This window comes from Tenrec ecaudatus, chromosome 15 (assembly GCF_050624435.1).
Source record: "Tenrec ecaudatus isolate mTenEca1 chromosome 15, mTenEca1.hap1, whole genome shotgun sequence".
Classification (NCBI taxonomy): domain Eukaryota; kingdom Metazoa; phylum Chordata; class Mammalia; order Afrosoricida; family Tenrecidae; genus Tenrec; species Tenrec ecaudatus.
Window position 1 is genome coordinate 13,439,018 of NC_134544.1, and position 19,050 is coordinate 13,458,067.

At 43.0% G+C, this 19,050-nt stretch overlaps 1 protein-coding gene across 2 annotated transcripts; it reads right to left on the minus strand.

Annotated features, from left to right (window-relative positions):
- Window positions 1-2,901: 2,901 nt before the first annotated feature.
- Window positions 2,902-18,647, minus strand: LOC142427401 (serpin B6-like). Of its 2 annotated transcripts, none has more exons than XM_075532667.1 (6): window positions 18,480-18,647; window positions 15,759-15,908; window positions 12,737-12,854; window positions 11,952-12,094; window positions 3,870-4,025; window positions 2,902-3,306 (listed from the first exon to the last, which is right to left on the minus strand). In XM_075532667.1, the coding sequence occupies exons 1-6, from the start codon at window positions 18,642-18,644 to the stop codon at window positions 2,902-2,904; spliced, it is 1,137 nt and encodes a 378-aa protein (XP_075388782.1). In that variant the 5' UTR covers window positions 18,645-18,647. The 2 variants fall into 2 exon arrangements, with proteins under 2 accessions (XP_075388782.1, XP_075388781.1); XM_075532666.1 differs by having other exon boundaries at window positions 3,870-4,016; window positions 11,946-12,094; window positions 18,480-18,644.
- Between the last annotated feature and the right edge of the window lie 403 nt (window positions 18,648-19,050).

Consider the following 19,050-nt stretch of genomic DNA (forward strand, 5'->3'; position numbering starts at 1 on the left):
ATCCCTGGGGAGTAGACATCGAGTTCTCTCTCTCTTGACTATAATACACTTATTACACAGGTGACCCTTCTCACTTTCAGCCCTCTTCCCTTCTCCTCTGACCCAATTTTAAAACAAAGTCCATGAGTGGAAAGCAGAGGGGAATGATAAGGATAACTCAATCAGATTCCCATTCGGCCTTCTCTCTCCCTCATCCCCGCACTGACTAATCCTGTGGTTCTTCACATTTCAAAGGTCCACTCTGCCCACACAGCTCAGTTCTGAAAGTACGTATGGCAGCTACAGAATGACAACTGGGGCCCCATCAGCTGAACTCCAGGCCCGGGCTGCTATAGGCTTGAAGAAGGTCAGTGGGAGAAGTGTTTCAGGCAGCCCCGCGAAGGCATCATGGCTGGTTCCCTTCAAACCGATTTGCCAACTTGTTCCTGAGTCACTGAACATGGCAACCCAAGTTTCAGCAAGACACACAAGAAGGTAAAGCAGCCATCACTGTCATTGTCATCTATTAATGTCTGAAATATGAGTCATTAGGCATTTACTCATCATGTCTGAAGCTACTTCACTTGGAAGTAGTGTTACTTCACTTGGTATTAAGGTTAACATTTGAGGAAAACTGGAATATGTGTGTATTTTCACATGTAGGTTAATCACAAATCTCTTTGCATGCCAGACCCAATAAAAGCAGACACACACTGAGGAACAAGACTGAGATCTAATTCTGAGGTGCCTCCTCTCTCACCCTGTTGGAAGTTTCCCAAGTGCTTCACAATGTTCTACAACAGAGCTAAGCACAACTCCACCTAACTCTTCATTCACTCTGTACCCTCAGGTTAACAATAGAACATAATCATATTACCATGGAGTGTGGAGGAAAGACATATTAATATCTGTGAGCCTGCAGAAGAGAAGCACAGTGTCCCACTGGGATAGGGAAGAGGTCTCTGCATAAATATAGACATGGGACAGGCTTGTCACAGCTGAAATCCCATCGCTGCTTGAGGAATTCCCAGGACTCAAGACTGTAAGTCGAAGGGCAATAATGACTCTGTGCTGCCCCTTCCAAAGTGACCACAGGGCATCAGAAAATGTCAGAAAAGAGCTGAAGACACCATTGCCATGAAAATACACACAAGGAGCTCTAAATATGAGATTCATAAGTGAGACTTTAATGCCTGACATGTCCTCTTTGAACTATTGAGGTCATTTGAGTTCTAGGAAATAGTGGAAAATAGGTTTACAGGGGAAAGGAGAAGGATCCTCTAAATCTAGTGATGGTGGCTCCTACAGAGAGGAGAACCATCCACAGAAGAGAATGCAGTTGGACTTGATGTGCTGGATGAAGAAAAGGAAGGGGTGGTCGGCACAGAACCTCGGAGTAATTCTTAAAAAGCCCAGTGGAACCATGACCGCGGCGGCGGCTTCTGTCTCCGTGCCCTCCTCGCTGACCTCCACAAAAGCCTTGTGTGCCACCTTGGACACAAACAAGTCCCTCCTGGGGGACATTCCAGAAAAGTCTGCCCTGGCCTCGTCAAAGGCATCGACCATGCCCAACGTGGGAAGGGAGTTCTCTTGGTCATAACTTTCCTCCAGTTTAAATCTAGGAAGAAAAATTCTAGTTCTCGTTCATGCATTGTGTAAAACCTAGTCCAGTCAACGAATCGTTCATATATAATTTCTTTTTCCACGTAGAAGAAACGAGTTGGGGATTTTAATATATAGAAGTGTGCTATTGAATAGAGTATCATGCTGTGATGTTACTGCTCTACCTCCGTGTATCTCAACTTCCCTAATGCCACAACCCTTTCTCATACAGCCCCTCATGTTGTGGTGACCCCCAACCATACAATTATTTTAGTTGCTACTTCAAAACTGTAATTTTGCAACTTTTATGAAACAGGCAACCCTGTGAATGGGTCCTTTGACCCCCAAACAGTTCATGGCCCACAGGTTGTGAACTGTTGCTCTATAGGAAGCCTGCACAACATGATAGTCACCTGGTAAAGCTGCCTCCTCTGGAAAGTGGGTGTGTGAGCGAAAATTTTAACTGTTCATTTGATTTAAATTGAATTCATTGTTAGACAATTTTAAAACAAAATATGGTATAGCCATACTATGTAATGGAGTTGTTTTGTTTGTTTTGGTACGGGCTTTACCATGAAAGGGTATGATAAGGTAGTACATGTCACCACATTGAGAAGCATTGAAGATATTGTACTGATGGATAAAAAACAATCTCCAAAGAACGCATTCTATAGGTTTCCATTCATAGGAAAGCCTGACTATAGGGAATCAATAGATACAGTGGGTTAGTGGTTGCTATCTGAATGAGGGAGAGCCATGGGAATACAGGATGTGAGAGTGAGAATAGAGGACTTCTTCTGAACATAATGAAATGCTCCAAATTTCACTATGGGGATGAGTTCACAAATCATGAATATGGCATTAAACATAGAGTTGCTTTTGTAATTGTATGCTATGGAAATAATTATCATAAAAAACTCTTTTTTTATTCATTAAAAAAATCTTCCTTAGAGCCGTAGAGCCTACCACATGGACCACCACAGATGCAGAAGAGAACATAGTCACCAGAAGGCATGCACCTGGAAGGTGGCCTTGCACCTGTGTACTTTCTTCCTGAATTCTAGACAGTTAGTCAACCCTGTTCCCTGAGACAAGAATTTCTAACGAAGATAAAATTAGGATTACAGATTTGAGGAAATATTAGCCTATAAACACACACAGTGCTAAACAGGAGATTTAAAATGGAGACTTTTATTTCTGAATGGTTCTATCTGCACCACAGTCACTTTGGATTCTGGGTTCCGTGTAATGTCATGGATAAAGGAGACGTAAGTCTACAGAGGAAAGACAGGAGTGACTTCTCTCCCTTGACGATGATTCCTAGGGAGAGGAGAACCGTCCACAGAAGAGGATGCAGTTGGTCTTGGTGTGCTGGATGAAGAAAAGGAAGGGGTGGTCAGCACAGAACCTCGGGGTGATTCTTCCACAGTGACGTTGAAACGTAAGAGCAGTGGCGGCCGCTGCCTCGGTGCCCTCCTCGTTGACCTCCACAAAAGCCTTGTGTGCCACCTTGGACACAAACAAGTCCCTCCTGGGGGACATTCCAGAAAAGTCTGCCCTGGCCTCGTCAAAGGCATCAACCATGCCCAAGGTGGGAAGGGAGTTCTCCAGGTCATAACTTTCTTCCAATTTAAATCTAGGAAGGAAAACATTCACTTCTCTTGTACGCATTGTACCAGCCCTGGTCCATTCCAGGAATCTCTCATAAGTAAGTTCCTTTTCCACCTAGAAGAGATTTGGGGATTAGATACATCAAAAGGTGCAATATTGAATAGAACATCATGTTGTGATATTAATGCTATGCAGGAGCAGTACGCAGGATGGTAGCCACCAGCCAAAGGTGCCCTCCCCGAGGCCTGGAAAATGGGTGTGCAAGAGAAGACAGTAAAAATTGATTTGACTCAACTTACTACCATTACTTGACGATTACAAAACAAAATCTGGTATAGGCACTCTATATAATGGAGTTTTTGGTTTTTTGTTTTGCTATTGTTTGCCCACAAAAACAATTGATTTGCCCACCCCTCACCCCCAAAAACAAGAAAGGAGGAGACACTCCTTGAGCCTTCTTTCTTCTCAGAGCTCCAATTTCACTTCCCTTCCCCCTCTGGAGTAGTCAATCCAGACTGACCTGACTTGCCTCTGGAGTCCCTACTTGCTAATCTTAAAACTCTGGGTCTATACCCAGACATTAAGCCTAAAAGCCAAACCATTTTTGTTTGTTTGTTTTCTTCAATTAGGTTGGGAGAGGAGTGCATCACCATTGCTCACACGGTCCCTCTCCTTACCGTTTTTAAATCAACGTTTTCATCCGGAAGCATGATGATCATATTCAGCTCCCTTCCAACATAGGGAAGCACAAGAATCTGAGTGAATATTTCTTGAACATAAGACAAATTCACCATAGATTTCTGGAACATCATCTGGATGGGTTTCTCCTCCATCTACAAAGAAGAAAACAAAAAGAAGATGGTGAAACATGAGCATTGACACAAGGAATTTAATTGCTTGATTATCACAACGTTGCTCCTGTATGCGCTCCTGGCTCACATATTTCACTGTCCATAGGACTTTAGCATTGGATATGGGTCACACATCTCCCACGCAACAGGCGTCACTGACTCCTTCCTGTTTGTGTTCTACGTACCTGCCATCTTCCTCATGTCTCAATGCCATTCCGTTTATGTTGCAACTATTTGATTTGTTGCCTTTGGTAGCCAAGAGGTCAAAGACAATAAGTACTCATTGAACATATCTTTGCTCAAATATATCATTTATATTAACTGAATGACCCACTCAAAATCATTGGTGGGGTTATGTTTCATTTTCTTTATAAAGAAGGGCATTCACATGAAAATTCCTATCAACCCAAAATTCTATACTTTTTGAGGCAACTATACCTGGTAAGTGGTACCATAAACACTCATGAGGACATCTTTGTAGCTTGTCTCTCACTACTATAGACTCTAAGAGGCAAGAGAGAATTCTCCTCTCCTTGTAGCTCCAGGCCAAGGCACAACACTGAGGGATGCGACACAGCAGCAAAGGTTCCCACTGTGAATCTCAGAAGGACGAGTTTGTCTTTCCCTTTATACTTGCTTTCCCTCCAGCTGCATGTAGATCTGGTGTCTCCACCACCTTGTCCGCAGCAGGAAGGACACCATGCTGTCAGTGTGACAGCACAGGAGGAGAACCAGTCTGATTCCCTGAGAGAGACACCCAGGTTCACATCAGTCTGCTGTGTGGTCACCTCACAGTAAGAGAGACAAACTCCTATCAGGTTGCAGGAGCATGAACTGTGTGGTAGTTACATGATTTGGTATCCATTTGAAGATTCTGAGTGGAGGGGAGCAATCTAACTTCTCAATCAGGTAACAGCTTGGTGTCCTCATTTTTGAGACGTAAAGGAGATAAACAGCTCACTGGAGGTGGGACACATGCTCAGTCCGGACAAGACATCCCTGTGGAGAAGACACTAGGGGAAAGGCTGATGGCGTCAGATCTCTGGATCTGAGAAGCTACATGGCCATCCATCTATCAGCACTGAATATTCAAAAAGACTTCTACCTAGTGGCCCGTGAGTTTGCTGCATTTGGCATCATTGCAAGTGTTTTATTAGTCTGAAAAGGACTTTATAGATTGGTATTGGAAATATGGGCTAATATTGGATTTATGGACTTGAGCTGGATTGGGACAGGATGTTTTCTCAATATTCAACTGCTCTTGTGTACAAAGCTCATTCTTATACACATTTAATCTATGAATTTGTTTCTCTAGACTACCCGGACTAACACAAGCTGCCATTTCTGTGCTTGCTGCTGAAGGCAATTTGAATGTACATCTGGTTAGAGAATTTTAAGGAAGTTCTCCAGCATTTCCCAAGGGAAGGCAAGGCATTCATTTCAGAATAAAACTTGGAGTGCACAATGTTGTTGGTGATAGTTGGTGACATGGAGTCAGTTCACACTCATAGCAACTCTCTGTAGACAGAAGGAAACCATGTCTGGTCTTTCACCGGTCTCACAATTGTCCAAATGCTAGAATGAATCTATCCCTCTGGAAAAAACAAAGGTTCAGTGTCAAGGTGAGCAACAACCCACAGAATTTATGAGTTCTACTTCACACAGGTGCAGAACTCTGTATACGCAATGCAAGCAAATCAAAAAGGGTCACATAGATTAGTGAGAACTGGGAAAGACCAGCGGAGAACAGTATCTTTGAAACTGGATACAACTAAATTCTGCGTCAATCCAATAGACCTGTCCTTGTGCACATCTCCTTTTTATTGATTTCAATTATGAAAAATGCATAGGTAACAACATACTTGCCATTGTATTAGTGTTTCCATGCACCTTTTAGACAACAAATAGGGGTGTATTCACAATGCTACCAAACTTCCATGCTTCACTGTGTCAAAGTTTTTCATCACCCTTTAGAGAACTATCACCATATTCGCCTATTTTCAAACAAATATGTGTGTACATATTGTGTTTCTCAGAGAGTAAAGGAAGATCACTGGCTTGCTGCTTATTCATTGGGCAACAATGAGGTGCAGGTACTAGTGAGAGAGCAGTCTCTCCCTTCCAGGGTTGTTCACCAGGGGGGAAGCACAGACTGGCCCTTGCTCACAGCCCTGCTACCCTGGGGACAGGCACAGGACTCTGACTGAGAGGAAGGGTCATGCAAACACAGTGAAGATAATTGTTTGAGAGGACAGATACAGTCCCAGATGGAATTAGAGGAAAGATAAGAGCTTGCAGAAACTGAATACTCAAGTCAGCAGGAAAATTCCACTAAAAGCAAAGGAAAAGAAATATTAAAAATCAAGGCAGAGATTCAGGAGAGGGAAAATAAGAAAACTATGGAAAAAATTAATGCTGCTCAAAGTTGGTTCTTTCAAAGGATAAACAGAATCAACAGACTGCTGGCAAACCTAACCAACGAAAGGTGGGAACAAATTTCAATAGCAAGTATGAGGGATGGATGAGGGGAGATTACAACAGACCCTAATGGAATCAAAAGGATAATTACACAGTACTACAAAGGATTGTGCTCCAATGATTTCAACAACTGGGAAGACATGGACAAATTCTTGGAAAAACAATCCCTCCCTAGACTATCCTGAAAAGACATCAAGTATCTCAACAGACCCATAGCAAGAGAAGAAACAGACAAGGTTATCAAGGGATTACCAAAAAAAATCCCCTGGACCAGATGGCTTCCCAGGAGAATTCTACCAAGCATTTAGGGAAGAACCAACACCCATCCTACACAAACACTTCCAGAACATAGAAAAAGATGGCAAACTCCTGAACACCTATGAAGCTAGTATAACTCTGATACAAAAACTGGGCAAGGATCCCACAAAAATCACAAACTACAGACCAATATCCCTAAGGAACATCAATGCAAAAATCCTTAACAAAATATTTGCTAATAGAATACAAAAGTATATAAAACAAATAATTCATCATGACAAAGTGTGATTCATATCAGGGATGCAGGGATGGTTCAACATATGAAAGACCATTAGTATTGTTTGGCACATTGACATGAAAAACAGTGATAATATCGATAGATACCGAAAAAGCGTTCGACAACATCGAACACGAATACTGTTTAAGACACTTGAGAAGATAGGAATGGAAGGAAAATTCCTCAAGACAATACAAGCAATATAAGAAAAACCCACAGTCAACATGGTAGTCAGTGGAGAAAAGGCTAACATAATCCAACTGAAAAAGGGGACCAGACTAGGGAGCCCCTTGTCCCCACTGTTATTTAATATCGTGCTGGAGGTTTTAGCTAACAGGCAAAGAAAAGACAACAAAGGTATTCATCTAGGGAAGGAAGACGTGAAACTATCGTTATTTGCAGATGATATGATTTCATATATGGAAAATCCCCAAAGCTCCATAAGGGGAGTACTGGAAGCAATAGAGGAGTTTGGCAGAGTGGCAGGATACAAGATCAACAAACAGAAGTTCATTGGACTGCTATACACATTGGATAAGACCAAAGAAGAGGAGATTAAAAAGGTGGTACCTTTCACAATACCTGAGCACAAATGGAAATATCCAGGGATATACCTGACTAAATCAACAAAAGATCTATACGGGGAAAACTACAGAACAGTATTACAAGAAACCAAGAGCGACCTCAACAAATGGAAGGCTATCCCATGCTCATGGATTGGAAGACTCAATATAGACAAGATGTCAGTTCTACCAAAGGCACTATATAAGTTTAATGCAATCCCAATACAATTACCCTCATCTTTCTTCAAAGAAATGAAAAAAACTGATTGCCAACTTCATATGTAGAGAGAAGAAGCCAAGAATTAACAGAGAACTCCTGAAGTAGATGGAGACAGTGGGAGGGCTTGCTTGACATACTAGACAGCCACAGTTTTCAAAACCACATGGTATTGGTACAATGACAGATACTCATACCAATGGAAAATAAGTGAAAACCCAGAAATAAAATCATCAGCATAGAGACAAGTGATCTTTGATAAGCAACCAAAAGAAATCCAATGGGAAGCAGATGCCCTCTTTAACAAGTGGTGCTGGGAAAAATTGATATCTACCTGCAGAAAAATGAGGCAAGACCCTGATCTCACTCCATGCACAAGAATAAACTCAAGGTGGATCACAGACCTTGAAGTTAAACCCCAAACTATTAGGGCCATCAATGAGGGAATAGGGACCAACTTGAGAACTTTGGCACAGGGAATACATAGATTATCAAGAAGTAGGGAAGGACACAAACACAGAGGAGCACAAACTGACAAAAGGGATACACTGAAGATAAAACACTGTGTACATCGGAAGAATCCGCCAAGAGAGTAATAAGAGAGTCCACAGACTGGGAAAACATCTTTAGCAATGACACGTCAGACAAAGGCCTTATTACAAAAATCTGCAATACTCTGCTAGCTTTCAAAAAGAAGAAAAATGAATCGCCCACTTAGGAGGTGGGCAAAGGACCTGAACAAAAGTCTCACAGGGACAGAAATCCAAGCGGCTAATAAACATGAGTAAATGTTCCCGATCTTTAGTCATAAGAGAAGTGCAAATTAAAACAACCAGAGGTACCACCTGACACCCTCAAAGACATCCCAATTCAAAAAATAGGAACAGAACAAGTATTGGAGGGCTTGTGGGAAGACAGGAACTCTCATCCACTGTTGGTGGACCTGTAGGCATGTATAGCCACTATTTAAATCGATCTGGTGATATCTAAAACAGATAGAGATTCAGATACCATACGACCCAGTTCACTATTTCAAGGAGTTGGAAACAACACAAATTTCCTTCATCTGATGAGTGGATTAAAATACTGTTGTACATATGTACAATGGAGTACTTACCATGCATTGCTAAAAAGCAGTGATGAACATATGAAGAACCTGAGAAAATCATGCTAGGCTAATAAGCCAAGCACAAAAGAACAAGTACAATATGAATTCAGTGAGGTAAGCTTTTAAGAAGAATTCAAAAGGGGCATAGGGGAAAAGCTACTGAATACAAACATTCCTGGAGTGAGGACCAGGTAGTATGGCAGGAGCCAGACCAAATCCAGGGATACATATCTTAGCCAACTAAAAAGGAGTGGGGCGGGGGGGGGGGGGGAGAAAAGAACTGGGTAGCAGGGCCACAGAGCACTAACCCACCCAAGGGAAGGGTACTGTTATATCTCCACAGAGAAAGAGGGACCAGACTTCAACCCAGTGCTTCAAGATGTGAATGCAACATGCTGGCATGGAGTAGGGAACCAGTGGAGAGGTCTGAGGGTCCTGCCCCAATGCCAACTATGTGAACACCTGCCCCTCCCCCCAGAAGAATTCATTTCAGAGCACAGCACTGAAGCTACAGCTCAAGGAGAGGGACATGGGAGCAAATGAAGGGGGAGGAAGAGAGAGTGGAACATATCCTGGCCCACCAAGCCTTTACAAAGAGATTCCTGCTCAGAGCAGCCAGTCCGCAGAGAGGACCACATGGCTGGCCCCACTATGAGACATGATGCCACTCACTGACCCATAGTCCTACAGGGGACAGCACTGGAGACACAGTGTGGGAATTGCACTTGATCTGATCCCACCACACCGACACAAAACCCTAAGGGCATGGAACAGAACAGCAAGGGGAACAGAGCAACAAAGTTCCCAGGTAATACCAAAAATAGACTTTGAGGCCAGGGCTTGGTGCCCCATCAGACTTGATAGGGAAACACTCCTAAATGCCAACAAACAGTCCTTGAATTGACTACAAACTTTTCTTCCTTGTTGTGTGTTTTGTTTTGTCATTGGCTTGTTAGTTTTGGTGGTGTTGTTTTGTGTTCTTTTGTTGCTTGGTTTTGCTCTGTCTTTCTTTTTTGCGCATGTTATTATCTCCCCATATAGGATTAATAAAAAAGGCTGGAAGAACTATCTGGAGGAGAAAACAACAGGACCAACAGTTCCAGGGGGACATGGGAGAGGGAGAGGTGAGTGGACATGAAGTGGTGTGAACAAACCCAGGGTTACAGGAACAATAAGCGATCCAAATCGGTGGTGAGGAGGCCGTAGGAGTTCTGGTATGGCATGATCATGGGTAATGTAACCAAGAGGAATTATTGAAACCCTAATGAAGGCTGAACATGATAGTGGGACAAGAGGAAAGTAAAAGGAAATAGAGGAAAGAGCTAGAAGGAAAGGGGCATATATAGAGATCTAAATAAAGGCATGTAAATATATTTATATATGAGGATGTGGAAATGGATCTATGTGCACATATGTATAGGTTTAGTATTAAGGTAGCAAATGGACATTGGGCCTCCACTTAAGCACTCCCTCAATGCAAGCATACTTTGTTCTATTAAACTTGCATTCCATGATGCCCACCTTTCTGAAATGATCACTGAAGACAAATGGGTGCATAAGAAAATGTGGTGAAGAAAGTTGATGGTGCCTGGCTATCAAAAGATATAGCATCTGGGGTCTTAAAGGTAAACAAGCGGCAATCTAGTTCAGAAGCAACAAAGCCCACATGGAAGAAGCACACCAACCTGCATGATCAAGAGGGGTGAAAGGATCAGTTATAAGGCATCAAAGAACAAAAAATCATACTATTATGTGTTCACCTCCTTGATATGATCGCTGAACAAAAGGGTGCATAAGCAAATGTAGTGAAGAAAGCTGATGGTGCCCAGCTATCAAAAGATATAGTATCTAGGGTCTTAAAGGCTTTAAGGTAAACAAGCAGTCTTCTAGCTGAGAGGCAACAATGCCCACATGGAAGCAGCATACCAGCCTGTGTGATCACGAGGTGACAAAAGGATCAGGTATCAGGCATGAGAGGAAAAAAAATAATATTGTGAATGAGGGGGCATGTGGAGTTAAGACCCAAAGCCCATCTGTAGGCAATTGGGCATACCTTTACGAGGGTTGTGGGGAAGAAACGAGCCAGTCAAGGTGCAATGTAGCAACAATGAAACATACAATTTTCCTCTACTTCCTAAATGCTTCCTCCCCGCCACCCTTGAATTCATGATCTCAATTCTACCTTACAAATCTGGATAGACCAGAAGATATACACTTGTACAGATAGGAACTGGAAACAGGGAATCCAGAGCAGATGATCCCTTCAGCACCAGTGGTGAGGGTGGCAATAGCGGGAGGGTGGAGGGGGAGTGGGTTGGAAAGAGGGAACCAATTACAAGGATCTACAGGTGACCTCCTCCCTGGGGGACAGACAACAGAAAAGTGGGTGAAGGGAGACGTCGGACAGGGCAAGATATGACAAAATAATAATTTATAAGGAGGGGGGAATGGGGAGGGAGGGGGGGAAAAGGAGGAACTGATGCCAAGGGCTTAAGTGGAGAGCAAATATTTTGAAAATGATGAGGGCCATGAATGTACAGATGTGCTTTACATGATTGATGTATGTAGGGATTGTGATAAGAATTGTATGAGCCCCTAATAAAATATTTTTAAAAGGAACTGAATTCTAATGGACCAAAGAGGTGGAAAGAGCCTTAAGATGACCATGTGTTATGGGATCAGTATCTAAGCAGGAGTGCAAAGGTGGGAAGACGGTAAGATGAGAGCTAATACGACCGAGCTGTGGAATGATAGAACACCCAGGAGCGATGAAAGAAGATTTAGGGAGTCAGAGCAGGGCTTAGGAGAATGCAGCCACCTTTCCAGAGACCGATCAACAGTGGGGAAGAAAGATGAGAGAAGTGCTCCTGACTGCTGCTCCACACCGCGAGGACCAAGGGCCAAAGGAATCTGAATCCCTGGAAGTGAACCTACTTACATGCCTTAAACCCAAGAGGAACACAGAAATGTCTCCCTCAAATCCCTTGTGCTGTGAACAAACATTCACCTGGTTGATTTTAAAGGTACTTTTCTGGGTGCGCGCTTTGGAAAATGCCTTGTCCCACTTCCCTTTGAAGTAGATGGCATTGACGAGAATCAGCTTTGTGCAGGAATCCACTGAATCCGAGGAGAGCGACTCGGGAATTTTACCTGTGAAGAAGTAAAGAACATGAGCACAGGTAGCTTTCTGATTCACACACAGGAGTGATATGCAGGACCTTTAGGAGTTGTTGTGGCTTTACTTGTGTCCTTCACTAAGACATGCTCAAGCCCTCAGCCCTGGAGTCCAATACCCCCGAGTATGGTCTGCTTGTAAGTAGGGACTTTGCAGATGTGATGAGGTGCCTTTCAGTCATACTGCAGTACGTGTGGCCTAAAGAAGAACAGACACAGACTGACTGATGGAAGGAAGGAAGGGGCCATGGAAAGAAGAATGCAGACACGTTTGGAGTTTTGCCTCGAGAAGCCCAGGATCTCCACAAGCCCAACCCTTCAGTCAGTCATTTTCATTCTTCTAGCTGTGAGACAGAAAGATTAGAGACCAACAGAGACATCACAGAGCATGTAATGTCCTAGAAGAGGTCCAATGGATATTGAGTCATCGATGTAATAGATATGAGTGCAGTGACAATGCTGGAGAATATGCCACATGTCGGGCATATGTTCCAAATATTTTTAATGTTCAAAGTGATTGAAGCAAGGTACGTAGCCCTGTGTACATTGGGAGTTGGTGAAGGAACTGGCAATGAGGCTGCTTAGAATCTATTGCAATAGAAGGAACGTCTGTATCACCTTCGGTCTTCTCGGCTACCCAGGAGTTGATGTGTTTTCTGGACTTCTCTGCAGCATCAGCAAAGTCCAGCTCTTCCAGGTCTGCCTGGTAGAAGGTGCGGCAGGAATCTTTAAAAGACTGGGATGGACAGAATGACGTCAGTGCACAGTGACAGATATAATCAACAATTAGATGATTTCTTCACTCTGATGCATCAGAACATCGATATGATATGATTTACATATGTAATTTCCAAATAGATGTGAGGCATTAACTTGACATCCACATTTCTTAATTTCAGCTCTGTTTAATCTTCGCTTAAACCCCTAAGTGAAATTTGTGGTTGTTGGTGGAGGGGCTAGGTGTCTTGGTATCCATTCCACTACATACCGATACTTTGTGCAACAGAACCAATCCTAGGCCAGTATTGCCCCATCATCATAACCATTGTGATGTTTGGACCCAGCTGACAGAAGCGGTGCTGTGGATATGCAGTGTTGTTGGTGAACTGATGAGTGCTTTGAGCTGTGCATCAAGGAGATCAGGACACAGACACTGAAATGCTGTACACATGGGCTCTTCTGCTCCTTTTAAAAGCCTCTGTGTTCATTGAAGGAAGTCCCTAAGAGAGGGCCCCAGCTCTCTCATTTATCAAGGGCAACCAGTAAACCAGGGCCTGTTCCTCCCTAGCATGCATGAGGAAGTATATAATTCTAGACCAAGACTAAGCCCCAGAATGTTCTGCGACAATGGACTGTCCAGTTCCATGTTTCCTGCAGCTTTTGCGACATGAAATATGGCTAGTGAAAGTAAGCGTGAGAATATTTCACTTTATTACATGTGAATTAATTACACTGACATTTAAAGAGCCACACATGATCATAGCTTTCATTCTGCATGTCTGTAGATTCATTAGCCCTCAAATAGTTCATACCATGTTCCTTAGAATGATAATGGCATCACTAGAACATCATGATACATCCTCACATCATGATACATCCTCTAGAAGGGGCATATATCATGCCAGTATGTTGAACAAACTAGTTTGTTGAAAATGAACTTTGAGTGGGTTCCCATCCTCTCTTTTCCACAGGGTATGATTAATGTTTAATTTCTGTGCTTACGATGTTATTTTATTTTATTTTACAGATGTTTGTCTTTGCATGAATCTCTCTTGCATGGGACTACTGTGAGTAGGTGGGCACCTAGCAACAATAATAGTGATATCGTTCTCCTTTGGTTCACTGATGAAGAAGCTTATGACTTCTTCAATATTATAGAAAGAAGTTCTGCAACTTAATCCCGGTGAGAAGCTATAAACATTGCTCGCATGCAGTTTCTCTGGTAAAACGAGGCTGTAGCAGTGGAGAGACCTCACAGGGTTACTATGAGGACCCAGAGAAGTATCATTGGGATTTGAGGTGGCATCTTTGCACTCGGTACCAGGCACTATCCAGAGTGAGGCACTGCAACATTTCACTTCCTGTTTTCATCATTCAGGCCTTGTCAGTTTTCCTGTCACTGGTTGGTCTACATTTATTCAAATCTCTCAATCTCAGAAAACCATCTGGAAGCACACTGATCACTGACATCATGGTAGCTTATCAAACCCTTGGGAGACTTCTTACAATGTTTAATCCAGTTGGAAAACAGTGGTCCTCTATTTAAAGTATTATTTCACACCCATCCCTATAGAAACAGAAGCGACAGTTAATCATATACTGTTATCACTACTGGACTCTTAGAACATCAAATGAGTGAGAAGTCATTCACCAATATTTCTTACCTCTTTATCTTCTGCTGTAAGATTAAATTACATTTTAGGTATCAAATTTATTCTTAAATTGGCTACTGAACACTAAAAAAATTAAACTGAAAAAACATTACCCATCCTTTATGCCAGCCAGAAGTTTTATATTTTAAGACAAATGGGGAAGACTTGAGCAGCCCTGGTAGCATAGTGCTTATGCATGTGGGCTTCCAAATGCAGGTACAGCAGTTTCAAATCACCATCGACTCTGCATGGAGAAGGATGAAACATCTAGCCCCTAAAGAGTTTTAGTGTCAGAAACCCAGAGGCAATTCTCCTTGTCTTATTGGGTCTTTGTGAATCAGAATCCGCTCAATGGGCAGAAACTATATTGAAAACTTATCAACAGGTAGTAGCATACCACATAGCTAAGACAGACTTTAAAAATGTAAAATGAGTAGTCAAAATCCCCATATAATATGCAAATCATAATTGTGCTTCATCTTATACTCAACCATGTTCACTTCATACCGATTGTTTAAAGTATTAATTTCGAATCTGACACAATCCCACCCGCTCCCCCCAAGACAATTTAAAATCATAGTGTAATACCATATGTCTTAATAAAACAATGTGCAATATGATCTAATGTGACAAAACAGTAAGGGATAAATATTTCTCTGTGTCTCTAAGAAATACCTGCTCTCATAAAGGTAGGAGAGGGCAGTTGGCAGGGGTGGAAAAGATGATGGTGCAGACTCTTGCTATGTCTGTTTTAGGACATTTATACCAAATGCAAACACACAGAGATCACTGCAGTATCTTTTTAAAAATGAAAAACAAACAGTCTCACACAAAATGAGCTGGTGTAATCATTGGTTAAAAAAAAAAACTGAAATGAGATTTGGGCTCTGAAGTTACAATCAAAACATTTAAACATGTAAAAAGTTGCATAATTTCATAAACTTCTCCATGTTCCTACAAGGGATTAGAAATATGCCACATGCTTATTTCTTCATTTTAGACAATTCAGCTCACCATGGGCTCAGCTCCATTGTATTTCCTGTGTGACTATTGGTTCATTTCAGCTTCACACATGCAGCATGATGTTCATTAGGAGGCCCATTTCCCAGATGGCAAAGCACCTCAGCAGTTGGAAGAGCTGGGTGTGTTCTGTGGCTGGAGACCTGAAGTCACAGCCTACTCTCCTCTTGGTCTCTACCACATTGACCCTCCTTCCTTCTGCTATGCTGCTTCCAGTCCCTTAGTGAAAATCCATAGGCAAGACTTACTGAGAGGAAGTCATAAGTCTTTTCTCCAAAGAGCCTGTTGGCAGTTCTCAGCAAGTACTGAGTGTCCGGTTTGTTGACCTCAGAGAGCAGCCACTGGAAGCCTTGGTGCGCATCTGCACCTCCACCTCCGACTTTATCCAGTGAAAGTGCCTGCAATGAAAACAGGATAACAGTACACATCTTCAGTGTCCCCGGGTTCAAGAAACGGTCCCACCCTACACTCAAAACTTCCAAGTCTCCAGACCCATTCTCGAGCTTGATGATGACAGCCCTCTGCTTGTACCTCATCTAAGGTTCCCCCAGACTCATAAAAAGAAGAAAGCAGAATATTCTATGTATTGGTTGCAATAAAAATAGCCTTCCCAATCCTTGACTGAATGCCTAGGATATTTGTTTTCACCAGTTGGGGTATTTTGTCTGCAAACATGGCTGTGCTCAGGGATTGAGTGCTGCCATCACACGGTGGAGTCTCTGTATCCAACTGTTGGATCTAGTCCAGCTCTCAGACCTGCTTTTAACTGAAAATGCAGCAGAGGGGAGGCTATGACAGGCCTCGTCCTTCAACGGTCTGCTGGATTCTACTCTCACACCCTTGTAGTCAGGCCATAATGAGGTGTGGAAGATCAAGTTTTCCTCCTGAAGAGGCCACGTAAAGGCTCCAGAGGAGTGACACCACATAGACAATCAAGTCGCAACCCAAAGTGAGCTACAAAGCCCTACTTTTGAAATGGTCCTGTCCAATTCCCCTGTGAATGAGCCACATGACTGGACCTGGCTGGCCACACAAAGAGCAGAATCCACGGACAGATTCTAAAAATAATCTGTCATTATCCATGGAGGACACCGAGTCTTGTAATGATTTTATTGCATCAAGAGATAATACTTAGCAATACTTAAACAATACTACATAGAAGTGAAGTTCTAACATAGCAAACACAAAACATGTGGCATTGACTGAAGAAGAAAGTGACGACAGAGACTGGAAGGTAAAATCTGCGTGGCAACTGCTGACAGGCTAGGCCTACAGGGAAGACTCACTAGGATCTGGATAATGGGCACACACAAGCATTGACACAGGAACTAAAGAGCCTATCCCTGAAAGGAGCAGAGAAGGTGCACAATCCTCTCCGTAGACTGATAAGTCAGGATAAGATTTCCAGAAAGATTGTCACATGACTTTTTTTTTTTTTCAAAATCAGGGATGAAAAACCAGTATAACTGTATCACTATCAAGTCAATGTTGACTCATAGCTATGGTACTGGATGGAGTAGAATGACCTCCAGGGCTTTCTCAGGAGGCAATTTGCATGAAAGCAGATCACAACGTGGAATTGTGAGCAGGTTTGAACATATGATCCGCAAGTTAGCAGAGGCGTGCTGAATCAGAATAGCTCCTGTGAGAGCGACACCAAACCTGGAAGACAGCTTGTTCCATTGGATGGGCTTGGAAGTGAATCTGAACCAGTGTCATGGCACCTAGCAGCACAGCAGCCTCAAGAGAAAGTATGGGAGATCGAAGATGAGATTGACAGGGATAACCAGTTGTCAAGATAAATCTTAAAGAATGGTTTCCAACTCAAGATGAGCATGTTGGGAAGAAAACCGGGTTGCTCTCCCCACCTCTGCAGCTGCTCAACCATTCTAAATGTTTAAGGAATATTCTCAGGACAATGATAAAATCCAAGGTATTGACACCAGAGTCCAGAAGCCACCAAGGTCGTTACCATAAAACTTGTTTTACTACAAAGTCACACAAGGATGGAGGCAGTACCTCAGAGACAGGCCATTGTGTCAGCGTTCCATATTCCCCTGATTCTCTACTCAAAATACACAAAGTCCTATCCTAGACAGACTGGTGGCTGGACCTTCTATCTAATGAAGTGGATTTTTAGCTGACAGAAAACCCACTAAGGTATGGAAGGAGCTGCCCTAACTTGGATTGAAAGTGAGAGACAGTTCCGTGTGGGAGAGATCTCTAAGCCCCCAATTTCTGTGGGCAGGAAATAGGCTCAGTGATAAACATGAGTCACTTCTATGGAAAATGAAAGAAACAAAAGCAGAGCTCTGTCCCTGACACAGGTAATGGGACCAAACACCAAGGAAGATAAGAAATCAGAATGATTCACAGGAAGGACAAGTTAAGGCAGCACCAGTAATGTTCCAGGTTCTCAAATCAGAAGTCAACACACACCTGGCTGAGTTTCAGAACTACAGTGGTGTGCAGACTCTTCCATGTCTCCCACACACCTGCCACTGTTGCATGCTGTCTGTCTATGCTAGCGCTCTTCTCAACCCAGTCTCATCACTGTGTGTGGCATACCTTTGTGGTGGTGCATAGAGCAGGGCAGATTTCCTTTTAATGCCCTAGTCTCACCATATCACATGATATAACCTTGGCATAAGTCTTTAGGGTCTATTCAAAAGCTCACCAACTATTCCAAAATAGTGGCTATCAATCTTTTGTTTAAAGTGCCCACACTCTCTCCAACAGATCAATAGAACCTTCATAAAAACTCCCTGAGATCCCCATGGGGGGGCTGCAGTGGTTACAAGTTTTCACACACACACACACACACACACACACACACACACACACACTGTTCCCTGCCAAACAAGCATTGTTCTCTGCTAAGAAAAACGTCTTTGGTATTAAATCTGGAAAGACCCGGTCGATCCTCAAATGCAGAGTGTTTACTGTTGCCTTGAAATGGCTTTCAGTACCTGGGACATCTGGGCAGCAGTGTTCCCCTTTGCCCCCAGGAAGACCATGCTCAGGGCCGAGGAGATGCTGAAGGGCGAAAAGAAGATGTTCTTTGAGTGGTTTTCACACAGCTTTTTCAAAAGGTTTAAGGCAAAGGTTCCATTGGCTTCTGACAGGGTCTCCATGATGGTGAGTCTGAAATGAAGACATTAAAAACCATGTGACATAAGGACAGGCTGCCAGGCTGGCTGCATCTTCAGGATCCTTGTTATCTATTGGCCTCCTCCACCCCTTTAACCCCACTTTAGTCAAAGAACAAATCCCCCCGTTTCTGTCGCTTGATCCTGACCCTTGGTAACATCTGTGGGTCACAGCAGACCGAGGCCCATAGTAGGACTTTCAGTGGTGGGTGGACTTGAATCTCCAACCTTTGGGTTAGCTCTAAGAGCTTTATCCGGTTGGCCCTCTAGGGTCTCCAGTGAGCAAGTGTGTACACTCCAAACATTCCTGAATGTTTTTTTCTTGGACCCTCATATTTGTGTGTGTGTGTGTGTGTGTGTGTGTGTGGTACTAACAGTAAGTCCAAATATT

Excerpts from the sequence above, each read along its gene's own strand:
- LOC142427401 (XM_075532667.1), bottom strand. The coding sequence starts at position 18,644 with ATGGAGACCCTGTCAGAAGCCAATGGAACCTTTGCCTTAAACCTTTTG. Across the intron at positions 12,855-15,758 it reads AGACTTATGACTTCCTCTCA|TCTTTTAAAGATTCCTGCCG; the intron begins GTAAGTCTTGCC and ends TGTCCATCCCAG. Across the intron at positions 3,307-3,869 it reads AAAACGTTGATTTAAAAACG|GTGGAAAAGGAACTTACTTA; the intron begins GTAAGGAGAGGG and ends AATCTCTTCTAG.